Here is a 26,931-nt window from a genome sequence, read left to right as displayed (position 1 = left end):
AGTGCTGGGATTGCAGGCGTGAGCCACCACACTCAGCCACCCTTCATTCTTTACTTGGATGTTGCTCAAGTCCCCATCTCAGTGCCTCAGCCAGGGGCCTGGTGCATCTGCTCCATGCCAAGTCCATTTCCCTAGCTATCTTTTTTTTTTAATAAGAGAAAATGATCAAATTTATTTTAATATGTATATACGGGAACCTCCAGAAAATGAGTTGAGGATTCCTCCCTAGCTATCTTTTGAATGCAGCTGGCCTATCTGTTTTCACAGGCTCCACAAGTACCCCACTACCAAGGTTCTCCTTGTGACCTTCTCTCAGGAGCAAACAAATATATGAAATCCATTTTTTATAGCAGTGGTGCAATGGCCCCAATGTATGATTTTCAAAACTCTTGCTCAATGTGTACAGTATCAGCATGCAGATTTAAAAAAAATATTCTTGGATAACTACAATTTATTTTTCATCTTATGTGTTTAGAAATGGCTTCTATTTTTGAAAAATATATATTTCCTGGAAAAGATCCTGGATAGATAGGTCAGTGGGGCTCACATTGTTACAGATCCAATATTTTAAAAGTGCTGAAAACACAGAATTTAACAAACCCTCATTAAACTGTAAAGATGTGCTCAGTACTTTTTTCTTTGGAAGCAGGAGTGTTTGGACAGCAGCAGTCAAGAACTTCACACACTTTCACTGACTTGGGCAAGTCGGCCTGGCTGGTTTTCCAGCTTAAGCTCTGGCAGTTTGGTTACCATTCCTATGAAATGGAAATCATTCCTGCATCTCCACACAGTTGTGAGGGTCAAGTGAGGTCTTACTAGGAAAACGCTTTTTAAAACGCCTACAACTGTGAAAGTAATCCCTGAAGTCCAGTGTTGAACGTTTCCTTATTGTAAATTCCATCGCATATTAGTAGAAATGTAAAGTGGTTACAGCTTCTTAACTCCTTCGATGCTTCCCACACCCACCTCATTTTGACACCACAGGACAGCTGCTGCTCTGAGATAAAGGAGCTCACATACTATTAATACTTATATAATCATGAAAACTCTTCCAGTGTACCAACTTACTACAGGGGCTTGGCCAGTTTCCAATGACATTATAGGTATGCCTGATCCACTGACAAGTAGATTATGTGACATGATGCTTAATGCAAAACAACTAACCAAGTTAAAAACTGAGTAGTGGATATTAAATAGACAGAAAAAGAGTGTTATACATCAGATCCAGAATCAAAAAATTTACGACTAGATTTTTTAAATGATGTCTAATGCACTCTACTAAAAGACTTGAGTTTAAGCATCAAATGTAAAATAGCGACACCAGTGCTTTTGCCCTACTCAGTTCAAAGTTGTGAAACCAGTATGAATGTTCTCAGGGTTCCTTTGAAAACTGTAAAGTGCTACACAACTATGTAACATTTCAATAACTGGAAAAAAATGATTCATGGAATTCTTTTCTTAAATGTATTTTTAGAGCAGCTTTAGGTTCACAGCAAAATTGAGCACGAGTATGGAGTGCTCCATATATCCCCTGCCACCACACAGGCCCACCTCCCCCACGATCATTCCTCACCACAAAGAACACATCGTTATCACACAAATTCCATAGTTTACATTAGGGTTTACTCTTGGTGTCGTACACTGTATGGTTTTTGACAAATGCATAATGACATGTATCCACCAGTACAGTATAATACAGGAGTAGCTTCAGAGTACATGGCATCTTTAAATATCCACTAACAATTAGAAATTGTGTGCTTTGTGCCATGCACTCTTCTAGGGACTTTTCCTATATTAACTCATTTAATCTTCATAGTATCTGTAGTGGGAAGGGCATGAGAAGTAAAATGCCTCATCCCAAATTATCCAGCTAGTCAAAGATGTAGCCAAGGACAAACCTATCACATTGCTGCCTATTTCTTTTTTTTCTTTTTTTTTTTTTTTTGAGACAGGGTCTCACCCTGTTGCTTGGGCTAGAGTGTGGTGGCATCATCCTAACTCACTGCAACCTGAAACTCCTGGGCTCAAGCGATCCTGCTTCAACTACTGGAGTAGCTGGGACTACGGGACTACTCACCACCACGCCTAGCTAATTCTTCTTTCCTTCCTCCTTTTCTTTCTTTTTCTCTTTTCTTTTCTTCTTCTTTTTTTTTTTTTTTTTTGGTAGACATGAATCTTGATCTTGCTCAGGCTGGTCTTGAACTCCTCTCGCCTAAAGCAATTTTGCCCTGGCCTCCAAAGGTGCTAGGATTACAGGCATGAACCACTGCGCCCCCAGCGTCAGGCACCCATAGTCTTTTGTATGCTGCTGAGGCTTAGAAGAAAAACATCCTCGCAATTACGTTTCTGTTGCAGACAGAACTACTTGTGATTTTGAACTACCCCTTTGGACCTTGTAGCCTCTAGGGATCAAAGATAGATTGCGCTCAAAAAAATGCTACCCTGATTTTTTCCACATCAAAACATTGCGAAAGAATCTATCCTCCCCAGTAGTGCTCCATGGAACCCCTCCTGCCTTCTTCCCTTCTCTAGCATTTCGTGAGAAATGCCACCTGTCGTGATGTCCTCCTTTTCTCATCTGCTAACCCTGCTTGCACTTCTGTCCTACTAGGATCTCTCATTCTTCCCTGGCCCCTCTTTACCCGGCTTCCTGTGTGAGCAGGTATGGTACCTGGTGCTTAGGAATACTGCCGGGTCAAAAGCGGAATTAAGCCCCTTGAGCGGACAGGACATGGTCTGACAACAGGTGTTCAGTTAAGTTTATTAACTGGTACTCGCTATAAATGTGACTGTTCACAGTGCTGCCCAGTCATTTCTCAGAGTAGAATCGAGTTCCAAATTCAGCACTAGAACAAAAATTGCATTACTCACCACCCTTCAGCATCCCCAGCAGTGTGGAGGGGGGCGGGGAGTGGACATTTGTTTATTATACCTCTCGTTGGTAGTCCTATGCTCTTAACCGCCTAGCCTTACCAAAAAAGAATGCAAATGGTTGTAGATAGGGCATGGGAACTATTCTGCCTTCGAGAGCATAAGCTCCGCATGCTGTCTTGACTTCTGCGTTCTTGAGCTGCAGCAGCCTGTAAACAGTATTCATTTCAGTGAGCATTAACGTAGTAGGTGCCACCGCACCTTGCCCCTGGGGCAGGTGGTGAAGCGACGACGCACCTCCGGAGTCGGCAAGGGCACAAGTTATGGCCGGTCCTCCAGCCCCACTGGCCTACGACGCGCCGACTTCTTAGCAGTGACGACACTCCTCCCGGGCTCCTGCTCCCCGCCGCGTCTCCAGTCCCCACACGCGACTGCACGCAGCACCGCGGGCAGCCTGACCCCGCTGAGCGGCGAGACCCCGCCCCCAGCAGCCACCCGCCCCCTAGCCCGTCAATCACGCGGCTCTCCCAATGGTGGCGGCGGGGCGGGGCCGCGAGTGCCGTGCGCCGTGCGCCGAAGCTTGTGGCGTCAATGCGTCCGCTGTGTCCATGGAGAGAAGCTGAGGCTGCTTAGCTCCGGCCCGAGGCACCGGGGCGCCGGGGTGGCGAAGATGTCGGCTTCCTTAGTCCGGGCCACCGTCCGGGCTGTGAGCAAGAGGAAGCTGCAGCCCACCCGAGCCGCCCTCACCCTAGTAAGTGCCTGCGGCGCGCGGTCAGGCCCTTGACATTGGCGCATGTTCGCCCCCGGCAATGGGAGGTCACGGCGACGGGGAGCGGGGCGGCGGGGACCGAGCACGTCCGAGCGCTGGAGTCGCATCGCCGCGCCACCTCTTTCCTTTCTGGTCCGCAGCCCGAGCGATAAATAAGCCCCGGGCGAGGCTGCTGAAGGGACCGTGGCGTCCCGGAACTACGTTTCCCGACAGGCCGTGCGGTGGCCGCGTGCGGGGGAGGGGAGGGCCAGGGAAGCTCGGCGGTGGGTGTCAGCGCGGCAGCCACTCTGAGGCTGTGCGCCTCGAGCCTCCTGCCGGCAGCTGCTATGGGACTTATGTTGCTCAAAGATTGAGCTTGGTCAGGCCCGGGAATATCTGGATGATGACCCGGGAGCCCTACCCCGAAGGTGCGTGAGGAGGGGCGAAGCTCCTGGAAGGACACAGGAGTGTCAATACGGTGAGCGTCAGCGGAAAGGGAGCACAGCCGTAACAAAGCACCCTGGCCCTTGCCCAGGTCCAGTCTGCGGCGCACAAAGGGTTACTTCCTTGTGTCCTGGCTGGCGGAGGCTTTTGAAACACCCTTTGTGCCTCCAGCAATCCTAGGGTCTTACTGGGGACAAAAGATGAAGATTTCTGCCCTGAGCCAGTTTACAGTGTTTTCTGGGTGAAAGGTCAAACGCACTGGAAGGGCACCACAAAACAAACCACAGATGTTTGAATTCACCGTGCTTACTGCAGTTTTTTTAGTTAAGGGACGTCTACATAATATAAAAGTGCCCGTCTTAAAGGGTATGATTCAGTGGCATCTAGGACATTTACAATGTTGTGCAACCATCACCTCTGTCTAGTTCCAAAAGACTTTCACCTCAATAGGAAAGCTTGTGATCAGTTCAACATTCTTCTCACATGCACCCTACTCTTAGTTAAGGAGAAGCCTTTGTGCGAGCATTCACCTAGAGACTGGGAAAAAATGATTTAAATTGATTCATGGGTTCTAGTCCATCTAATGCCATTAGAACCTATAGCCAGAAATTAGTTATAGCAAAATAGAAGAAAATCGTGATTAGGTGGGAGAATTAATTTTTATAATCAATGTTTTAGGCCCTTGAGATTATCCTGATTATATATTGTACTAATCAGTACTAGCATTCTGATCATGTATCACTACTGTATTACTTTCTTCTGTACTTGCAAGCCCATGTTCATGTCTAGAAAACACTCCATGGAATCTAGAATTATTCAAGGTCTTGAGAATTAGAGGGCATAACTCATGCTTTGTGTCTCCTTTCAATTACAGTGAAAAGTATGCAGAATTTGAAAGTTTTCCAGTGGTAATGGTAGATCCAGAAAGAGTCACAAGGTGTGGGGACTGTTTTTTGTCTTCTCTTTCTTCATCACCCTTTGGCTTGTTACCTGTTCCTTCAGAATTTCTGAGTCACTCCTTCCTTTTCATTCCTACTCATTCAGCAGATGTTTATCAAGACCTCCTGTGTTTCAGGACAAGAAATGAGTTGTACAGTTCACCACCTTCAGGAACATAGATGCAGGCCAAGCCTCAGGCTTGGTCTCTTTCCACACTTGCTCCCGTCTACTTCAGTACCTCTTACAGCAGTTTGCAGTTCGCAGGTCACAGGGCTCTGTGTTGCCTGGTTCAACTGTTCTGATTAACTTGCAGGAGTCTATTTTCTGAACTCATCCTACTTACTGTTACTGTGGCTGACTTTAGAAGGTCCATTCCTTGTGATCTTTCTTAGAAGCTGGTACCAGAGGAAAAACACATCAATGCTGCTTTCCACCACAGCCTGTAGTAGTGGGCTTGCAGTCATTTGAGTCCTGGCATTTGTACCCTAGTCTCAGGATACTATAGCATGAATATATTGCTGTTCGTGCTTAGTTTCACCTCGACATGTACTGTCAAGTGCAAAAGCAGTAAGGTAATCAAAGACCTAATGAGTGGAGACAGATAAGAGCAAACAAAAGTAGAGATAATACAGTAAAACAGGTAAGAGATAAATATTACTTGGAGATATAAACTTTATACATGTCTTATAAGACATGTTGCAACATTTGAAAAGTACCGTTCCTGTAGAGTGTACCAGAGGTCAGCAAGAAGCTAGGAAAAGTAATAGATGACACGAAAACATGATTCAGTGTTGCCAGCACCAAATTATCTGCATTAACTGATGTTAATCCTGGAGACGATTGCTGATTTGCTGGAGAGAGGGGCTTAGACTGATGATGGGCTGCCTCGAAACTTTTATGCAAACCAGTGATGGATTCTTGACTGAATGCTTTAAGCTGCAGTCCCCAACCCCCTGGCCAGGCTGTGGCCTGTTAGGAACCAGGCTGCATCACCACCTGAGCTCTGCCTGCCCTCTACCCGACCCCCTCCCAAAAAACGTTGGGGACTGCTGGCTTTAAGGTTCCAACCCACCACATGAATGTGAGTATCCTTGGACACCTCCAGATAACATCCAAGGATGCCTGCCCACCCCAATTTCCTTACATATCTAGGAATTGACAAATAGATTTGAATTTATGGGAACCAGAATAAAATATGATTTTAAAACCTGAAGAGTAAACACTGCCCTTCTGCCTGGCAGAAATGTTTATTTCCATCATTTTACAAGTCAGGATTAGTGCAATCCTAATTTAGAAAGAATTAAGGATGGCCCACAGCTGTTGATAAAACTCAACCATCATTGTGTGAGAGAATGATGGTACACAGCCACTATCAGGTTTTTTTTTTTTTTTTTTTGAAACAGAGTCTCACTCTGTTGCCCAGGCTAGAGTGCCGTGGCATCAGCCTAGCTCACAGCAACCTCAGATTCCTGGGCTCAAGCAATCCTTTTGCCTCAGCCTCCCAAGTAGCTGGGACCACGGGCATGCATCACCATGCCCGGCTAATTTTTTCTATATGTTTTTAGTTGTCCAGCTAATTTGTTTGTATTTTTGGAGAGATGGGGTCTCACCCTTGCTCAGGCTGGTCTCAAACTCTTGAGCTCAAACAATCCACCTGCCTTCGCCTCCTAGAGTGCTAGGATTACAGGTGTGAGCCACTGTGCCTGGCCCAGCCACTATCATTCTTGAATTCATTGTGTACCAAGGGTGCCTTGGCTTAGCTTTTTTTTTTTTTTCTTTTTGAGACAGGGTCCTTCTCTGTCTTCCACACTAGAGTGCAGTGGTGTCCATCATAGCTCACTGCAACCTCAAATTCCTGGGCTTGAGCGATCCTTCTGCGTCACCCTCAAATAGGTAGGACTGTAGGGGCATGCCACCACACCAGGCTAGGTTTTCTATTTTTTGTAGAAAAATAGAAAAACTCTTGATCAGGCTGGTCTCAGACTCCTGGCTTCAAGCAATCCTCCCACCTCAGCTTCCCAGAGTGCTAGGATTACAGGCATGAGCTGCTGCCCGCTGTCCTGAATGTCTTAACTTTCTAGTGGAACCTGGGTTAGAAGGGCTGGGTAACCCTTAATGCTCATTAAGGAGCTGTGTGTTAAGTCATTGGAGTAGGATCAGAAGTCCTTTAGAATAGTGACCAAGCACTAAGATTTGTATGTGAAGGCAATTTAGGAGATAGATAATATTACACAGGAAGCATTGGAAGTAGCCTGTCTAACAATGAGAGAGTGGTTAAGTACATTGGAGTAGATCCTTATTGGTGAAGTATTATGTATTTAATGATTTTTTAAAAAGAAAATTTGAGTCATAACTCTTCACTCGTTGACTTACTAGCCCTATGCAAATTTTTTAATCTTTAATGCCCCAATCACAGAATTCTAAGAATAAAAAGATGATACATACAAACCATTAAACACTTAGAAGATACTCAGTAAATGCATATTTATTACCATGTATCAAATGAGAAAAATGCATGTTAAATTTTTTAAATGGAGGTTCCAAGATTGTGTGTTAATGTAAGTATATGTACATATACACACATATATATACATAAATATGAAAAACCACCATAATGCCACCCCATAGCTGGTAAAGAATGAGTTTAACAGAATATACTAAAGCTTATTCAGTGGCCGATATTTCTTTCTTTCTTTTCTTTCTTTTTTTTTTTTTTTTTTTTGCGACAGGGTGTCACTGTTTTGCCCAGGCTAGAGTACAGTGGTGCTGTCATATAGCTCACTGCAACCTCAAAGTCCTAGGCTTAAGTGATCCTCCTGCCTCAGCCTCCTCCCAAGTAGCTGGGACTATAGGCATGCACCAATTGGCTATTTCTTTACCATCTTTCTTTTCCCCAAAATTTCATGTGTTGAATATTTAGTTTTTTTAAACAGATAAAAATGAAAATTGCCTGGGGAATTACTTAAGGAAATACAGTATTGAGGATGAGAAGTTTCTCCTGCAAGGAATAGAAAGTGGCATTGGATAAAATACAAGTGTGTTGCTGTGAAGTAGCAATAAGACATGCTCATCTATAGCACCTTTCCCCATAATTTTAACAACAAAATCATTCTGGAAATACATTTTTTTAAAAACTGAGCCAGAATATCTTAAAGATATTAATATTTTCTTACTTTAGTGAGTTATGTTTCCATGGTTCACATGAGTAGATTAAAAACCATCATATTTCAAAATCCCTTAAATTTTTTTTTATTATTATTTTTTTTAGAATCCCTTAAATTTTAAAACATAGGACAAATTTCAGGCAAGCTATGGTCATTAATTGTAGTTAAATTTCTTGAGAAAGTTTGGGTTTTTTAGTTGTTCCAGGGAGTGTATTGATATTGGAAGGCTGCTATGCCCTGTGGCAAGCTGTTTAGTTGAAGATTTTATGCTGTTTCCCAGACCAGTTTTACCTAAGGACACAAAGTCGTCAGAGTATATAAATAGAGCAAAGTAGGATTCTTAACTTCTGCCTGGTACTAAGATACAAAAAGTACTTATTATAGCTAGAATATAAAAAAAAAAAAAAAATCCCAAGAATTCCCTGTTTAGTAATTCTGACTAGTTCTGAAAATCAGAACAGTCACTTTGAAAGTTGTAAGAACCTTCTTTTCCCCATGGTTGAGCACTCAGCTGGGTCATCTATCATTAGTAACACTTCCCCAGTGGGATATACTTGATTTTCTCCTGACACAAAAATTAAGATACTTTTTTGGTTCCTATAACAGCCTCATAGGCACACAGATTCCTATGTAATGTTACTTTTCCCTTAAGAGCCTTTCAGTATAAGATGTGAAGTTTGTGATAAGCAGACCATTCTCTCTGAATTCCTTTCATTTACTGTGTTTAAGTGTTTTCTACTAATAGTTGAAAAAAGAGGGAAGTGTATTGTTTTGTAAAACCAAATTAGATAATTTAGAAAACCATTTGGAGATAAAAATTCTTAGGGCTGGTAAACTAGTAGTATGAGAGCCTCATTTGTTTAGATCATGCCATGGTGCACTGGTCTACGCCTTTGACCCACCTGAGTTAAACCAAGACTGAGAGTCAGATATTAGTTCCGACAAATATTTTCCCATGGCTTTGCCGCCGACTTTTTTGTTTTTGGTGTGGTTTTTTTGGAGAAAGGGTCTCACTCTTGCTTGGGGTGGTCTCGAACTCCTGGCCTCAAGCAATCGTCCTGTCTTGGCCTCCCAAAGTGCTAGGATTACAGGTGTGCATCACCAGGCCAGCCGGCTTTGCCTTTTTTTAAAACTTATCAGAACTCTCTTTTTATTTGACAGTAGATTAATTTCTTCAGCACTCAAATAGGAAAATATGACCATGGAAATTTACCAGTGGCAGTTAAGAAAGCTAACTTTACTGGCAATCATTTAGAAGTCTAAAGGAGCACTTTTCCTTAAAAATAACTTTTTAAATAAATATTCCTGTCACTATTTGAAGTTGATATTCTATGATTAAGAAAAAAAAACACCATAGTTCTGCTCTTCAGCATTTCCCTCTTCTGCCCCCTGCACACTATTCCCAGTGTTGGGCTGCCTGGCTCCTCTTCTGATGGAACCGTCGGAAGAGGCCATTAGAGACCACTTACTGGTAGTGATTTTTTTTTTTTTACAGATATATATAAACACACACACACATCACATATTAACTAAAATAAAAGTTTAAACAACATTCATTTAAGTGCAGTACATTGGTTTTTATTTTTTTGAAAATGCTGTTCTCAACTTTCTAAATGGGTTTCATGACCCTTCAAAATTGGCCCCAGACTGTGTTTAAGCATCCTCCCCTGGCAGACCCCCACCCAGACACAACAGGAGAGTGCATTCTAGGGCCATCTATTGGGTCTGCTCCCCCAGCACGGGCTTGAGTTCTGGCTACAGTTTACTGTCAATTCATAGGTCATAATATCCAGGCTTTGGGACCTCACAAACCAATATAACGTCAGTACAAAAAAACGGTGAGGGGGTTAGCACAGCATTGCCAGCAACAGGAGCTAATACAACGGAGCAGGAAGAACATAATCCATTCTCTCATGACTGTAATAATAGCTGGCATGTATGGAGCTCTTTGTGCCTGGCCCTGTCCTGAATGATTTTTAGGGATTTGAATAGTTAATCCTCACAAGAATCCTGGGGAGGGACTATTATCTCCATTTCCCCAGTAAGGGACTAGAAGTCAAGACAAGCCACTTAACGTGACTGCCCTTGGGGCATAGCTAGGAAGTGGACCAGGAATGTCCTGGAGCAGACTGTTTCCAGCAGCCTCCTTCCCAAGAAAGTGGGGTTGATAACTCTGACCTATATACATACAAAATGTTGTGGCCTTTGTCATTCTGAGGCCCCCTGGGCTAGGTTAAACAGCATTCTTCTTGAAAAACAGCTCCTTCCTGTTATTTCTGTGGTTGACTAATTTAGTCCTGTTCATATGTTTGTCCTGACGTGTTGGTTTAATCCACATTGAAAAATCTATGGGAGCATTTGGTGGGACTGGTACGAGTAGCCCACCCTGGGTTATTTTATGCTAGTAACATTCTTTCCTGGAATTATGCATTTTGGTGGATTTGAAATAGATTGTGAGTAAGCAAAAAAACAACAATAAGGTTAATAACCAACAGGAAAAACAACAGAAGAAGGTTGGCCTTCTCCATGAGGTACTTGATTCATTCATTGCCTTCTGGGTGTCAGGCAGTGTGCTTACTGCTGGGCATACAGTAGGTGCACCAAATAGATGCTGCCCAGAAAAATTACATTTACGTTTGTGATATAAGTCGGTAATACCATGGACAGTGCGGCAGGGAGCTAACCTGGACCAGGAAGCAAGATTCAAAGGATGTTGCTAGCAGATATTTTAAAAATAAAAACAAGTTACTTTGCTCACTCTAGCCCGGGCAACAAAGTGAGACTCTGTCTCAAAAAAAAAAAAAAAAAAAAAAAAAAACAAGTTACTTTGGATTGAGTAGAATTCATGTGTTTGTGTATAAAACAGGTACTCTGGTGAGAATAGAACATAAATTTGTCTCATGATTTTTTAAAGACAGTCTTGAATAGTCTTAAAGACTAGTAAATATAAGGCTTTGAAGAATGCAGGTTTTGTAGCTAAAAATTTAATATTTTCTTTTTTCAGACACCTTCAGCAGTAAACAAGATAAAGCAGCTTCTTAAAGATAAGCCTGAGCACGTAAGTAAAACTAGTGAAAGACTGAGTAAAATGTTGAAGTTATATTTTCAGAGTGAATTTATCTTGTGATAAGCAGTATGCTTTCATTAGTTAGGGGGGAATTATTTAAAAAGTAAATTATGCTCATGGTTTTAAAAAATGCAAATAATACAAAAGGGTATTTAATGAAAAGGAAGTCACTGTCTCAACCCCAGATCCTTTGTCATCATTCCTCCTTTCAAGAAGTAACCTCATCAGGGTTCTTCCAGAGATAGTCTGCATTTGATGTAGCTAGACCAGGGTTTTCATCTTCCATGCTGTTGACGCTTTAGGCTGGATTGTAGGAGGTTTGGTGGCATCTCTAGCCTCTGCCCACTAGGTGCCAGTAGCAGCTCCTCTCTCCCTGATGTGACAACCAAAAATGTCTTGCGGGTGGGAACTATTGGCCTAGACTGTGCTTGTTATTCTTGTGTGTATTTCTACTTTCCTAAATAGATGAGAGCATACCATATGTGCTGTGGTACATTTTGCTCTTTTTCCCTAGTGAGCTTGAAGATCTTTCCATATCAATATAAAGATCTGCTTCCTCCTTTTTTGTGGCTGTATATATAGTATATTCCATTGAACAGGTTTGATTTCTTTAACCAGTCCACCGGATTAGAGGTCAGTTGGGTTGTTTCATTCACCGTTGCCACAGACAGCATTCAGTATCTATGTAGTGGATGTAGGTACCAGTCCCATTGTTCCAGATCTGTAAGCTTGGCTTAGTGCATCTGCATAGGATCCATTCCTGGATGTAGAATTGTTGAGTTAGGGCTGTATGTATCATCTTTATCGTAGTACACTGTTAATTGCTGCTGGAATTCTGTAAATCCCTTCAAGTAATGGCCGGTCATTATTTAATAATTAGACTATGGAGCAGTTTCTGGGTTCCATTGTACAATCTATGTTAAAATGTAATGGAAGTTCTCGAACCTGCCTTCCAAGAACTATTAAATGCTAAAGGATATCACTGTTCCAACTCAATTTGAATAGACTAACGATTAGAGTATAAATTGACAAATGGATGGAGGCATTCCCCACAGTCCTTTGCGGTGGCTCAAGATGGTGGCGCTCAATGGCGCCATGAGCGATTCAGATAACAGCAGCAGCGGAGGAGCTGGGTGGGTGCCTCGAGGTGGCAATGCCGGCTTGGGGTTGGGAGCAGCGCCCGAGTGGGCCAGAGAAACCAAGAGCTGGTACTGCAAATAACCAGTTGCCAACCTCGCACCGCAGCCTCAGGCATAAGGTGGATGAGCATGAACCAGATGGCAATGAGCTTCAGACCACCCCTGAATTCTGAACCCACATGGCCAAGAAACAGGGAGTTCTACTGGGCAGAGTCATTACCATCTCACAAGTAGTGAAGGAGCCAAGAAAAGCTGAGGTACAGAAAGTCACCTCGGAGGATGATTGTTTCCGCCTTTTCTTCACATCCATCCTGGAAAGCGCTGAAAAGGAAGCTTCTCCCAAACCCCACTGAAAGTTACAGCCCTCCATCTCCAGCAAGGACAGCGACAAGGAGTGGCAGCGGTACGGGGAGGCAGCGGTGTCGGCATCCGACATCCTGCAGGAGTCAGCCCTCCACAGCCCTGTCAGGGTGGAGAAGGAGCCAGGAAAGAAAAGGAAGTCGAAAAAGAAAGCCAAGAAGGTGGCTGGTGTCGACTCTGCTGTAGCCTCCACTAGCACCACCAGAGGGGCTATGGTCCAGAAGCAGGAAAAGGAGCCAGGTGAGCTCACCGGGGAGCATGTGCCACTTGGGACCAAAAAGAAGAAAAGGAAGAAAAAAGGCAAAGAAGGCCTGTGAGCCTTCTCCACTCCCACCAGCAAAAAGTGCTGCAGCTGAGCCTACAGACTGCCCCCTCTCCCCTGTCTGTGGGCAGAGGGCCCAGCTAGCTCCACGGACAAGGTGCCCACTGAGGGTAAGGCATTTCCAAGCCCCACCTCTCTCTCTCCAAGTTCAAGGACTTGGCTGGCAAGTCCAGACTCTGCCCGTGAGATCCTGGTCGTGATGGGGGCTTGCCCAAAGTTGGGACAAAGACGTGGCTATAGGGTGAGAAGCCTAAGCAAGGCCTGCCTCTCTGTGCTCCCACAAGGCCTGGGGCAGACCTATTGTACCAGAACATTCCTTCCAGTTATTGAAGACTACTGGCCAAGTGGTACAGCTCCCATCTCCCCAGAAGTGTCTGAGGTGGGCCAGTAAGGGGACACCTTTCTCTTGCACCCACCTTATCAGCCTGGTGTGAGAAACCATCTGCAGAAAATGAGGGAAGGAGTCCCCAGGATGCCATGGCCCAGAGAAACTTTGGTTTCCTCCCCTCAACCCACATAGACTTGATAGAATTTCCTGAAAAAGAAGAAAGATATTCCCTCCCCCCCTCCCCGTTTTCCAGAATTTTCTTTCTTTACATTTGTGAATTTACTGGGCACAGCGATATCTCTGAGGCATCCAGATTATCGAAAATAAATTGTCAAGAGACCTCTCCAAAAAAATAAAATAAATTGACAGATGAAACAGGAACTTAGCTTTGTAGATCTGAGGGATAATGACTTATGTTGACATGAAAAGGTGTAGTTTATAGCACAAGCAATCCCTTTTCCAGACTCCATTTACCTAAACCTGTAATTTCACATGCTTTTAAAAGTGTCTGTATCCATTCCTAATAATTTGGAATTCTGCTTACTTAAGTCTTCTGTTTACAAACATAAAAACGTATGTTAAGTACTTATGACATGTGCTTCAGAATTTAAACTATCATTTATCCTTCTGAATGCATGAAATTTCCTCACACATTCTCTAAGCTGTCACTCCCAAGGTGAATGAAGCTGTAGTTCTTTCTCCTTGTTGTTCAGGGACGGGAGAGACTACCCTGTGAACGCTTTGGCTTATCAAAATGCCCAGGCATCTTAACATTCTGACTCATGCCCTTCACCGAATTTCTTCCCCCGTCCTGATTGCTTTCCTGAAGCAGGCACACACTGCTGCTGAGAATCAGAAATACTTGGAGGAAATAATGGATGGTTGCATCTGTACTGAACATGTACAGACTTTTCTTCTTGTCATTATTCCCTACACAATACAGTATAACAACTGTTCGTAGTTATATGGCATTTATTTACATTGTAATAGGTATTATAAGTAATCTAGAGGTGTCTTAAAGTATACAGGAGGATGTGCATAGGTTATATATTACACAAATACTAAGCCATTTTATGTAAAGGACTTGAGCATCTGCAGATTTTAATATCCAAGAGGAGTCCTGGAACCCTCAGATACTAAGGGACAACTGAACCCTCAGATACTAAGGGACAACTGTACTTAAATGAAAAAGCATATTAGGCTCCAAGATAGAGAGCCTAGGTAGATATTGTTAGAAAATTGCATTAATGCAAACACTGGTATTTTAATAGTACTGTTTGGTCACTTTTTTAACTTTTTACATCTGTATTGACTGCAGTCTTCTGCTTTCTGGTATTTGAGAATATTTATGCAAGTCCACCCTAGAATTAAGGCCCCCATATAGAGGTAAAGTTGCCAGGTAATGGCCTAAGAACACTGGTGAACTCTAACCCTAAGGAAACATCTCACAGAATGAAGTGAAGCAAAAACATTTTAAAGAAAGTCCATTTTTAGGGAGAGGACCTCTGCTATCAGATACTTTCTTAGTATAATTGTTTGATCTGTATTACTTTAAAACTAAGTTTATATTTTCAAAATCTTTTTCAGGTAGGTGTGAAAGTTGGTGTCCGAACCAGAGGCTGTAATGGCCTTTCTTACACTCTAGAATATACGAAAACCAAAGGAGATTCTGATGAAGAAGTTGTTCAAGATGGTGAGTTTTTTTTCTTTTCTTTGGTTTGGGGTTTTTGGTTTGGTTTGGTTGTTTTCTAGCCACCACGGATGGGTAGGAAGAATGGTGAGTTTTTAACAAACTTTTTCTGGGCACTTTGTTTTACCTAAAATTTTTAGTCTTGCCCACCATGGAGTAAAGAGCAATAATAATGGTAGAAATGATGTAAATAGTGTTCACTATGTGCTGGGCATTGTTTGATGGACTTTCACTTTTTAACTGATTTATACATGTCAAGTGAATGAGGGTGACACTATGTTTTACCCCTGTTTTTCTGATGAAGAAACTGAGGCACAGAGAGGCTAAATAGTTTGCTTGAGGTCACACAGTAAGTGGCCGAGTAAAATTTGAACCCAGTCAATTCTCTCCAGAGGCTGCGCTCTTAGTAAGTAAGGGATAAATTATTGGATAAGCTTGTTTGTTTAATTCAACTATGACAGGTCATCATTGTGTCCAGAAAGGTTTTAAGATCATAAAACTTAAAAGTGAACCAACCGTTTTTATGTGAAGTAGCAGTTTTACATCTACATCAAATACATACAGGTTGAGCATCCCAAATCTGAAAATCCAAAATCTGAAATGCTTAAAAATCTGAAACCACTTAAGCACCAACATGACACACAAAGGAAATGCTCTTTGGAGCATTTCACATTTTGTAATTTGGGATGCTCATCCTGTAAGTATAATGCAAACACACTGATGCATTGCCTAATTGTTCTAAGAAACGTGTCCTTTGATGATTTCATTGTTGTACAACATCACAGAGTGCTTACCTAAATCTAGATGTTACAGCCTTTACACACCCAGGCTACAGCGGTGCAGCCTGTTGCTCCTGGGCTCCAAACCTGTACAGCATGCGGCTGTATGAATACTGTAGGCACTTGCAACACAATGCAACTGTATTTGTGTATCTAAACATAGAAAAGGCATAGTAAAAATATGATGTAAATAAAAAATGGTGCACTTGTATAGGGCACTTACAAATGGAATGGAATTTGCAGGACTTGAAGTTGCTCTGGGTAAGCCAGTGAGTACTGAGTGAATGTGAAGGCCTAGGACATTACTGTACACTACTGTAGACTATAACACTGTACACTTAGGCTACACTACATTAATTTAATTTTATTTTATTTTATCTTTTTTTTTTTGGAGACAGAGTCTCGCTCTTTTGCCCTGGCTAGAGTGCCATGGTGTCAGCCTAGCTCACAGCAACCTCAAACTCCTGAGCTCAAGCGATCCTTCTGCCTCAGCCTCCCAAGTAGCTGGGACCACAGGCATGCGCCATCATGCCCAGCTAATTTTTTCTGTATATTTTTAGTTGTCCAGATAATTTCTTTCTATTTTTTTAGTAGAGATGGGGTCTTGCTCTTGCTCAGGCTGGTCTTAAACTCTTGACCTCAAGCGATCCTCCCTCCTCGGCCTCCCAGAGTGCTAGGATTACAGGCGTGAGCCACCGTGCCCAGCCTAAATTAATTTTAAAATGTTGCTTTTTTTCAGTAGTAAATTAAAGTTGGCTTACTGTAACTTCATAAACTTTTAAATTTTTTTAGCTTTTTAACTCTTTTGTAATAACAAACTATTTTATTATTTTCTCATCCGTATTCTCTAAGCTTTTTCCTATTTAAAATTTTTTTTTTCTTTTTAAACTTGCTGATTATAAACTAACACACAAACACACATTAGCCTAGGCCTACACAAGGTCAGTATCATCAGTATCAGGTCTTCCACCTCCACATCTTGTCCCACAGGAAAGTCTTCAGGGACAGTAACGCAGATGGAGGTGTCATCTCCTATGATGAGAATGCCTTCTTCTGGATCCCTCCTGAAGGACCTGCCCGAGGCTGTTTTACAGTTATCTTTTATTTTTATAAGTAGGGAGGAGTACACTCTAAACCATAAAAGTATATTACAGTAAATACATAAACCAGTAACATAGTCATTTGTTACTGTTATCAAGTATTATGTACTGTATATAATTGTATATGCTAGACTTTTGTATGGCACCACAGCAGGTTTGTTTACACCAGCATCACCATAAACTTGTGTTACATTGTGCTACAGTGTTACCACAGCTACATCACTAGGTGGGTAGGAATTTTTCAGCTCCATTATAATCTTGTGAGACTACTGTTGTGTATGTGGTCCATCGTTGATCAAAACGTCACAGTGCAACACATGACTGTATTACAAAATCTGAAATCCAAAACACTTCTGGTCCCAAAGTGCAATATCAATTCATGCTTTTGAAGAATTTGGTATTTCTAATTTTTATTAAAAATATCAATTTATTAATTATATTTGCCATTACCCCCTACTGCCACCCAATAATCTGATAAAACCTGTCTAAAACAACCTAGATAATGCTAGAGTGTTGGGAGAACTTGAATGTCCACGGGTTTTGCCATGGTGGTTTAGTGCACTGGAAGTATGCTCTTTGCTAGCTTGTAGTCCATATTAATTTAAAAATCAACTCATAAACCTTATGATTTTCATCTTAAAGAAAAGGAGACTTAATAACTATGTATAGTTTATATTTGGGTAATGAGTTAATTTCTTATAAGGAAGAAAGATTTCTTAACTGATTGTATTTATAAAGCTACCAACCTCTACCTACATAATTACAAGGAAATACTACCTGTTTTCTGGCTCATAACCCGAACAGAACTAGTGTGGTACTGATTGATCTTATTAAAATAACTCCATTCTATCACGGTCCATTATATCTTTAGGCTTACCTATGTATCAGGTGTATAGATGTCATTGTAGGTTTGCATAAATTGTATTGACTCTGTCTTAACAAAACTGTCACTGAGAATATGTACATTTTCTTCATTTTGTAAGTTAGAAAAATGAGGGAAGTATAATGAAAGGCAAATTTTAGTTTTTGCACAGAATTGTTATGGAATTTACTTGTGTAAACTATCTACCCTAATATAACTGTTTTTGACATAGTGTGGGAAAGAGAAGGCAGACAGGAAACTGAATGCTTAATCCCTTAAAGAAATAATGTGACATATTCACAAGCTTCCTATTTGACTTTTGTTGGCAGTTACTATTTAAAGTTTACTTGTGCTTTGGATCAGCAGGTTCCAGAGGATGCAGGCTTTATATGACTCATGTTTTCTTTTCCCCAAGGAGTCAGAGTGTTCATCGAAAAGAAAGCACAGCTAACACTTTTAGGAACTGAAATGGACTATGTTGAAGACAAATTATCCAGTGAGTTTGTGTTCAATAACCCAAACATCAAAGGAACTTGTGGCTGTGGGGAAAGCTTTAATATCTGAAACTTCAGGACTCCTCTGGCTATGAGCTCCAGGAACACTCACGGATGCCTTGGGGCTTACTGAAGAAATCATGTGACTGTCACCTGTTTAATGTGTGGCTGCCTTGTAAGAAAATAAAGTGATGCATTTTGAAAATGAAGCCAGTGTATTAGATTCAGGAAGAAGTGATATTTGAATTCTCTGTAGGGGACAGAAAATGAAGTACCATCACCCTCTTTGGATATTTCTTTTCTTGTAAAGAAAAAAATCCTACCCTTCACTTAACTCTCTTGTACTCTTTCTTTTAAAACCAGTTTCATTAAAGTTGCCTTCCTGGGCACCTGTCAGTCCATTCAGGAAATGGATTGGATCTCTATTGAATGACTTGAATGTGCATCTTACCCTGCATTTTTCCCAGATCGGTGACTCCTAAAATTCAAAGGCATGAAGTCCTGACTGCTGGTAGTAATGTGGTGGTACATATTTTTCCACCCAAACTTGGCATAGCCTTTTTACATTTTTATCAAAATTTTGATTGTCATGCCTCATTTGCATACCTTTTAACAGACTGAGCAAAAATTTTCTTCAACTATAGTGATCGTAGCAAAAGGTGAGAAATAGTTCATCCACCTGTTTTTAAATCCATTTCATTTGCCACCCTAAATGTCTGCTCAAAGATGGGGTCTCTTTCTTTTAGTTGAAAGATCTCTTAAAAGCCATCTAGCCCACCGCACTCAATTCTGTATGTGAGAAGGCCAAACTCCAGGGAGGCCAAAGGGCTTTTGTCACCCTCAGGGGTGAGCAGGAACTGCACCCCCATTGCCCCTTCCTAGTAGGTGACAGTGCTCTCCCCTCTGAGGCAATCGTCAAGGTTAATGGCAATCTGGCTTCTTTGGTCAACATATTGATAGAATTTCTTTTTAATTTGATGGAGATCATATTAGTTTTGAGTAAGAAGAATCTTATTTAAAACTTTTATGTGAATTACCATTTGTTTCTTTAAATTTTGAAACAGTGGTTTATACTACCAGAGAAGACATTGTAGCAACCCAGAATTACTGGGAATGTAGTCATAATTATGAAGGAGAACATGGGGGTCTTAAAATTCCCAATATGCGCACACTTTCTGGTTCCTAAGTCCAATTGCTGAAGTTTGTTTTGTTTGTTTGTTTTTTAATATGAAGGGGGGGAAGTTTTGGGGGGGTTTTGTTTTTGTTTTTGTTTTTTTTTGAGACAAAAAAACAGTCTTACTCTGTTGCCCTGGGTAGAATGCAGTGGTGTCATCGTAGCTTTCTCCAACCTCAAACTCCTGGGCTCAAGGGATCGTCCTGCCTCAGCCTCCCGAGTAGTTGGGACTATAGGCGCACACCATGACACCTGGCTAATTTTTTCTATTTTTGGTAGAGCCTGGGTCTCGCTCTTGCTCAGGCTGGTCTCGAACTCCTGAGCTCAAGCTATCCTCCCACCTCGGCCTCCCAGGGTACTAGGGTTATAGGCGTGAGCCACTGCACCTGGCCCAATTGCTAAAGTTTTTAAACAATATTTTAACCTAACATTTTTATTACCAACTTTTCTTTTAAAGGTTTCCTTTTGTCACTTAGTTACTGATTTTCCTGGGTTTGACATATTAAGTATTCTATGCGATGATGTGTATGCTTTTTTTGAAAGCTGATTCTCATGAATTTGAGTAGCTGAGTTCTATGTTTGTTTTATTTACTGAAGTACCTGGCACAAAGAGCACCAAAACCTAGAGCGGTAGTTTGTGTAAATGCTCATGAATTTGTATCATTAATATAATTGTTGATCCACTTATAATTTGTGCAATACTGTATGTATGTAGAGAGTGAGTTATCCATTAAAAATTGTGGCCTCTTTGTGATCATAAAATTGCCTTTTCTTGTTGAGGGAGGGGTTTGGGGTGGTAGCTGCCAAAGCTACTGATGAATAATTGCCATGCTTTCTGCCCAGGCTTCCTGCTGCCCGGCGTTTTCCCCTCCTGACCCTGCTTCGGCCAGAGTCTTAGCTGCTGCTTCTCACGCCCTGGAGAGACAACGTCTGATGGCTCTTGTCTCTCTGGTCTTGTTAGCCTTGCTTTTTCTTCCCTGTCCCACTGTGAGGAAAGCACCCACCCAACCTGCTTCCTCATGGCCTGCCTCACAAAGAGAGAACATTATTCCCACCCAAAATGATTTTCCCTTTGTCACCAAGCTTTATCGTCACCTCTTCCCAGAAGGTTCCTAACAGTACACTTCAGGCAGAGCAGTGAGCACCTGCTCTCCACTGGCCCTGGGGCTTCACAGATAATTGGAGACAGGAGGCCCTGACCTCAGAGATCTCGGAGTTGACAAGGAGACACACCAGTGTCAGCGTGGCAAGTGTCAGTGCTTGCTCCATGCTGAGAACTGTTGTAAGTAACATCATCTTCGCAACAATCCAGGAAAGTAAGTCTGACAGCTGTCTTTTTCTTAGATGAGAAACCAAAGCACAGCTTGAATAAAACATTTTACCTAAGGTGACACTGAGTGGCCGAGTCGAGCCGCACCCTGTGGCCTGGCTCCTGAGGCTGTGCTCCTAGCGGTTACGCCGCACTCCTTGCATGTCATGTGGAGAACCAATGGAGTGTGCTTCTAAAAAGGTGACCTAGAGGCTGCGACCCTGAGCCCAGTCTTGAAAGATGAGATTTGGGGAAGAGAATGAACAATAGAGGGTCGAAAAACTGTCGAGGAGGGCTAAGCACTCAGCAGACTGAGGCCTAGAGGAGACATAGACAAGGATGGAGGGCAAGGTAGAGGCCCGGGGCATCTGGGCTTCCCAGAGGTTCTGTGGGCATAGGGGCCACTGAAAGCCTTTACAAGGGAGTCCCTAGAAAACAATCACATTTGGAAGGGTCATCGTGGCACTGGGGTGTGGACTGGGGGCATGATGAGGGTGGGAGGAAGCTGCCGCAAAGCCCCAAATAGGACCTGAGGATGCCCTGGGTGAAGAAGGCTGAGGAGGCAGCATGAGCGGACACCACTAACAGTCCTACTGTTACTTAGTGGCTCTCGGCTTATATTTGTGTGGGTCATATTTATATTATTCTTTGGTTTTGGTCTGGTTTCTGTCTCTTGCACACTGTTGAAAGATTCTGGAAGGCAGGAACACAGTTGCTTCTTTAATGTTCATTTAGCACCGGGCGCATCAGAACTATTCTTGTCAAAAGGGCTCCATCCCACAGCACCATAGCGCCATGTCGTGCAAGCCTTAGCCCGACCAGGACGGTTCTGTCTGTTCTGCCTCACATTCATCCACACTCCACTAACCCCACACCTCGCATGACGTCATTTGGCAGTGCCCCTGGGCGGCACGTAGGCCCACAGATGTGGTAGGAGCCCCCCGAGTGGCCAGCCTCTTACTGTATATGATCACAGAAGCCCACTCTTCCACATCAGGATGCTACATTGAATGGCTCAGCCCACTGTGTGGTTAAAAATACTCATTAAAGATTCCAGAAGACAGAGGCCCGCTGTGCTTCATTGTTACAGAGCATGTTGCCGCCCTCTGTCTCCAGGCCCACAAGAATGATTTTTTTTTTCAAACAGGAAAGTGGGTAGGGGGTTGGAAAAAAACCTGCAAGACCAGATGTCCCTGAGATTTCCAGTGCTTCCTAGGTTTCGTTCAGCAGGAAATACCTCAAAAAATAGCCTTTCTTGTCATGTTTTGATACCTGAGAGATCAGGAAGTAGAAAAGCCTGTGATGTTACGCCGAGCTGTGAGCACCATCAGGGTCTCGTCTGAGCCTCAGAGTAGATGTGACCTGGGCCAGAGACAGCATCAGCCCAGAGTAAACCCCAGGGCAGCTCACCTGAGGTCAGTGCGGTCCCAGAGGCTGGAAAGCTGTAGGTTTGGGGGTGCGACATACCTGGATTCAAATGATGATTTCTGTCGTTTTGCAGCCATGTGACCTGGCACAGGTTAGGTCATTTCTCTGAACTCGTTTCACCTTCTGTAGAACAATCTCAGAATTTGGGGTGATGTGGGGAGCTAACCACACATCAACAGCATCCCGCTAACAGTAGCCGTTCAATAACGTTGCAGTTCTTGTTCCTTCTACCTGGCTGCCTGTGCCAAAAGGGATGATGGACTAGCGGATTATCAATCAAAGCCAGAGCTTAGGAAAAGGAGAGTTTCAACACAATTAGGGAGTCATTGTCCCATATTCAAATCTGGGGGAGATGCATTGTATTTCCTCCAAATAAATGACTATAGTGACTTGGTTGAAAAGAACCATAAATTGGCCGGGCGCGGTGGCTCACGCCTGTAATCCTAGCACTCTGGGAGGCCGAGGCGGGTGGATCGCTCGAGGTCAGGAGTTCGAGACCAGCCTGAGCAAGAGTGAGACCCCATCTCTACTAAAAATAGAAAGAAATTATATGGACAACTAAAATATATATATACAAAAAATTAGCCGGGCATGGTGGCGCATGCCTGTAGTCCCAGCTACTCGGGAGGCTGAGGCAGTAGGATCGCTTGAGCCCAGGAGTTTGAGGTTGCTGTGAGCTAGGCTGACGCCACGGCACTCACTCTAGCCCGGGCAACAGAGTGAGACTCTGTCTCAAAAATAAATAAATAAATAAATAAAAAATAAAAAAAAAAAAAGAACCATAAATTATTTGTAAATATAATCATACTGATAAGTTTTGTTCTCTTAGTGGCTGGTTGGCTATAGAGAAACCTGCCTTAACGGAGGAGCTCTTTTGACAGGGCCACTCCCCAGTAGAAGCTGAGTGTCCTGGGCCTGGCTGGGCCTCACCAGACTGGAGGGGAGGGAGCCCACCCTACCCTCAACCCGTCGGGATGCTGACCATGCGGGTGTTTAAGTCGCCTTGGACAGGCTTCCTCCCTCACCACCCCACCACAAAGTACTCGGTGAAGACTTCAGATCTGATCAATTCAGCCTTCAGCTGGGCAAGGGCTCTGGACCAGAGGTGCTCCCTCAGCGTAAAACCAGCCGATAGGTTCCTGCTCTTGCTGAGTTGCTGCTCGCTCTTCCACTGACTAATAATTCCCAGACTTTTCGTTGTAAACTACCTGGTCGTGGCTGTCTGTGGATTCCACGTCGTGAAGCAGTCCTTCTAAAACTTGAAGGTACAAATAAATTACCCGGGGATCTTGTTAAAAAGCAGATTCTGGTAACAAAGTTCCAGGGTGGGGCCTGGGATTCTGCATTTCTAGCAAAGGCCTGAGAGAAGCCAACGCTGTTGCTCTGCAGACCACCTTTGAATAGCAAGGGTTTCAAATGTTTCCTCTCCTGAAGAACCTGGTTGTATTAAGCGGTAGTTGGTACCTACATTTGTTTTTGCAAGCACCCGCCGTGGCATTCAGGGTTTCTGATCAACATGGGATAGATACCAGTTTGCTTGGCAGTAAGTGCTGTGTATGATTCCTTTGGGTATTTGAAATACTGAAAATATCTCAGTGACCACCCCCCCCCCAGCCTCGTTCCACGCTGTGGCTTTCTTGGGAGCTGTAGTTGCCAAGTTGGCCACCTGTACAACTGGGGGGTCCACAAGTCATTCTTATCCTAACACTTAAGGGGTTTGTTTGTTTGGGGGGGTTGTTGATTAAACCAAGCTTTTACACTATATATCCACCTACAGTCTGTAAAGAAATACTGTACACAGGTAAGGAAAAGGCTAGCAGATAAGAACTCATGGAAAAACTAAAGTTCCCTTTGTATACCGGCACCTCACCACACACCCTCCTCAAGTCCATGCCATGGGACCACGTTATAGTTAAGAGTTAAATGAAAAGCCAGAAGTTTAGCTCAACTCCATCTCCTGGGGTGGATTTTTTTTTTTTTTTTTTTAATATGGAACGTTTCACGAATTTGCGTGTCATCCTTGCGCAGGGGCCATGCTAATCTTCTCTGTGTCGTTCCAATTTTAGTATATGTGCTGCACTGGGGTAGATTTCAAGATAGTTACTTGTTCTACGTTATAGGAGAGTGAATTGTAGCAAGGCAACTGTGTGGTTTTTACATTCACAGATTGGCTGAAATAGTACAAATTAAACTTCTAATCAAGGTATGTCCCTCCCTATTACCATAGTTAATATGTGAATTAAAATAAATGATGGACCACAGATGATTACAAAGATAACTCACAGAGTAATAAATATCTACAGTTAGCAAAACATAAACTTATAAAATTTGCCTTTTTCCATAATGTGCAGAATATTGGAAGTATGTTCAAGAGGTTCAGTCAGCAGACTTCAGAGTAGAACCGTGAAGGCATTTGTTTACAGAAAAACACTGAAGTACAAAACCCAGAGTAGGAAGCTGACTGCAGATGAGAATACACAAAACACACAAAATCCTAACTCCTCACCCCTTATCATCGTTCTTAGCAGACGCCACAATTAGCTTACAGCCTTTTATGTATCTTAAAAAGTAACTCTGTTACCTAGGTACAAACTTTAAAAAAGATTTCTCACGAGACAGGCAAAAATGATTAACTTAACAGTGGCACTAAAACCATTGAAACTTGTAGCATTTTGTGTGCTTTCATATATTTCTGTGTATGGGGCTTTAAAATGCCCTCCAAAATGTTTTACATAGAGTTTTTAAAATTTCAATGAAAATCTATTCTATAATCATTTCAAAGTACAGAAAGAAAAAATCCCAAACTGAGGTTGCAAGGACTAGCCCAAATCTTACAAAGTAACTGAAATTTCATGAGGATATAAATTATATTCGTATGTTCCTTTAACACTTATCAAGTGGTATATAAGGTAACTAACTGTATAATGCTACTCTAAAACCAATCTCATCTGAAAGGTACAGTAATTCCCATTCTCATTCTAGAATTAAAAGCATTTATTCCACATAATGTGCATTTCAGTGACGTTGACATCTACTTTGTTGGATGACAGTGTCACTGTAAAGCTTCACCAAAGATTCATGGCAGACCTGAACTGTAAAAGTTCAGAACCAACAATACCACAGGTAGTTACTCATCCTAATTTCTTGCAGGGGGTGAAGGGTCTACTTGAGTTGTCCTAAGGTCATCTCAGCCTAGAACAGTGTTCCCCAAACACTTGCCAAAGTTTCCTTGCCATAAAATGTCCATAGTCTCATGTGTTTGGGACTCGCTGGGTTAAGTAAACAGGCTCCACTGACATATTAACATACATTCTACACCTTCAAGAGGGGTGTATGGGTGCAGCTTCTCCCAAACTCGCTTGACCTTTCCGGGGAGCAGCTGGAACAACCACTGGCTCCCAGGACACTTGTTTCCTACAGAACACGGTTTAAGGAATGCCAGGCTAAAGTAAAGTTTCTAAAGTAGTGGTTCTCAAATTGTAGTGAGCATCAGAAACGTATGGAAGACATGCTGAAGCCCAGATACCATTACCACTTCAGGGGTCTGGGAGGGGACCCAGAAACCCGCATTTATAAGGGCCTCGAGTGAAGCTGGTGCTGCCGGACTGAAGGCCACACTTGGAGTGGCCTCCGTCCAGATGATGATCTGAACGAACCTCAGCTGTCGGAAACCCTCCTGTGGCCTCAGGAAAGGCTGCACACAGTGTTTGCCACAGCCAGTCAGCTGGAGGTCAGATCAACCCAGTGACTCCTTAGAAGGTCTTGCACTTCGGTGCTACACTTGACTACTGGCTCTGTCCCTGCTCACCAGGTAATCAGGTGTCTGCATCTTACAAGAGGATATAATAGCAGCCTCTCTCAGAGGATCTGGGAGCCTTAAGAGAAATGTGTGCGAGAAAGCACTAACTCACCAAAAGCCTCATACAAGTGTCTGTTGTTAATCAGAAGAATGTGCAGTCACAGCAGGAAAATCCCAGATGAGCTTTCTGTCTTCTGCCACTGCTGAGCCTTTACAGAAACACATTCTGGCAGCTAACAAAGAGGGAAAAAAGGCTAAAAATGCAGAAAACGGCAGTGAGAGGAAAATATATCAGTGGATTATCGAATTTAAAATATCTAATTGTTAAAAAAAAAAAGATCAACCCACAATCAAAGTAGTTAATTATGCTGGCTTTGAGATAGTGTTTAACAGTTAAATCTGTTGATCTTTGAACACATTGACCCCTGCATTCTAACTACCATGTTAAAAAATATGGGATGCTTCACAAATTTGCATCTCGTCATTTTGTAGGGGCCATGCTAATCTGTTATCATTCCAATTTTAGTATGTGTGCTGCCGAAGAGAGCACTTTATCCTAACACTTTTGAACCAGAGTTTTCTCAATTCAAAAGACCAAGTTAGACATCTCAGGAAGACATGAAAGGACAGACTTCCTTTGAGCTGCACTTCAGGAGGCACAAGGCCTTGCCTTTCTCAGGAGATACAATGTGTTTCTTTTTTTTTATTGTGGCTGTGGAAAAATATACACAACATAAAATTTATCATTTTAACCTTTGCTTTTTTTTCTCGAGACAGAGTCTCAATGTGCTGCCCAAGCTGGAATGCAGTGGCTAATCACAAGTGTGATCATAGTACACTGTGGCCTCAAACTCCTGGGCTCAAGTCATCCTCCTGCCTCAGCCTCCCGAGTAGCTGGGACTAAAGGTGCCCCC

The 26,931-nt window shown here is 42.7% G+C and overlaps 1 protein-coding gene, 1 non-coding gene and 2 pseudogenes across 2 annotated transcripts; 2 read left to right on the top strand and 2 right to left on the bottom strand.

Moving 5' to 3' along the window:
* Positions 1-3,470: 3,470 nt before the first annotated feature.
* On the top strand, positions 3,471-20,197 carry ISCA1 (iron-sulfur cluster assembly 1). Its single transcript, XM_069474050.1, has 4 exons — positions 3,471-3,622; positions 11,171-11,224; positions 14,970-15,075; positions 18,229-20,197. Exons 1-4 carry the CDS (start codon positions 3,542-3,544, stop codon positions 18,375-18,377), a joined length of 390 nt encoding a protein of 129 aa, XP_069330151.1. The 5' UTR covers positions 3,471-3,541; the 3' UTR covers positions 18,378-20,197.
* LOC138387148 (protein CUSTOS pseudogene) lies at positions 12,381-13,318 on the top strand (annotated as a pseudogene).
* Positions 20,198-24,201: 4,004 nt separating the features above from the next.
* On the bottom strand, positions 24,202-24,298 carry LOC138388793 (U6 spliceosomal RNA; annotated as a pseudogene).
* Positions 24,299-26,464: 2,166 nt separating this feature from the next.
* Positions 26,465-26,567, bottom strand: LOC138388862 (U6 spliceosomal RNA). The gene has a single exon (XR_011234338.1). It is a non-coding gene; the product is annotated as a U6 spliceosomal RNA (small nuclear RNA).
* Between the last annotated feature and the right edge of the window lie 364 nt (positions 26,568-26,931).

Source organism: Eulemur rufifrons, chromosome 7 (assembly GCF_041146395.1).
Source record: "Eulemur rufifrons isolate Redbay chromosome 7, OSU_ERuf_1, whole genome shotgun sequence".
Lineage (NCBI taxonomy): Eukaryota > Metazoa > Chordata > Mammalia > Primates > Lemuridae > Eulemur > Eulemur rufifrons.
This window is presented reverse-complemented; position numbering and strand designations above follow the sequence as displayed.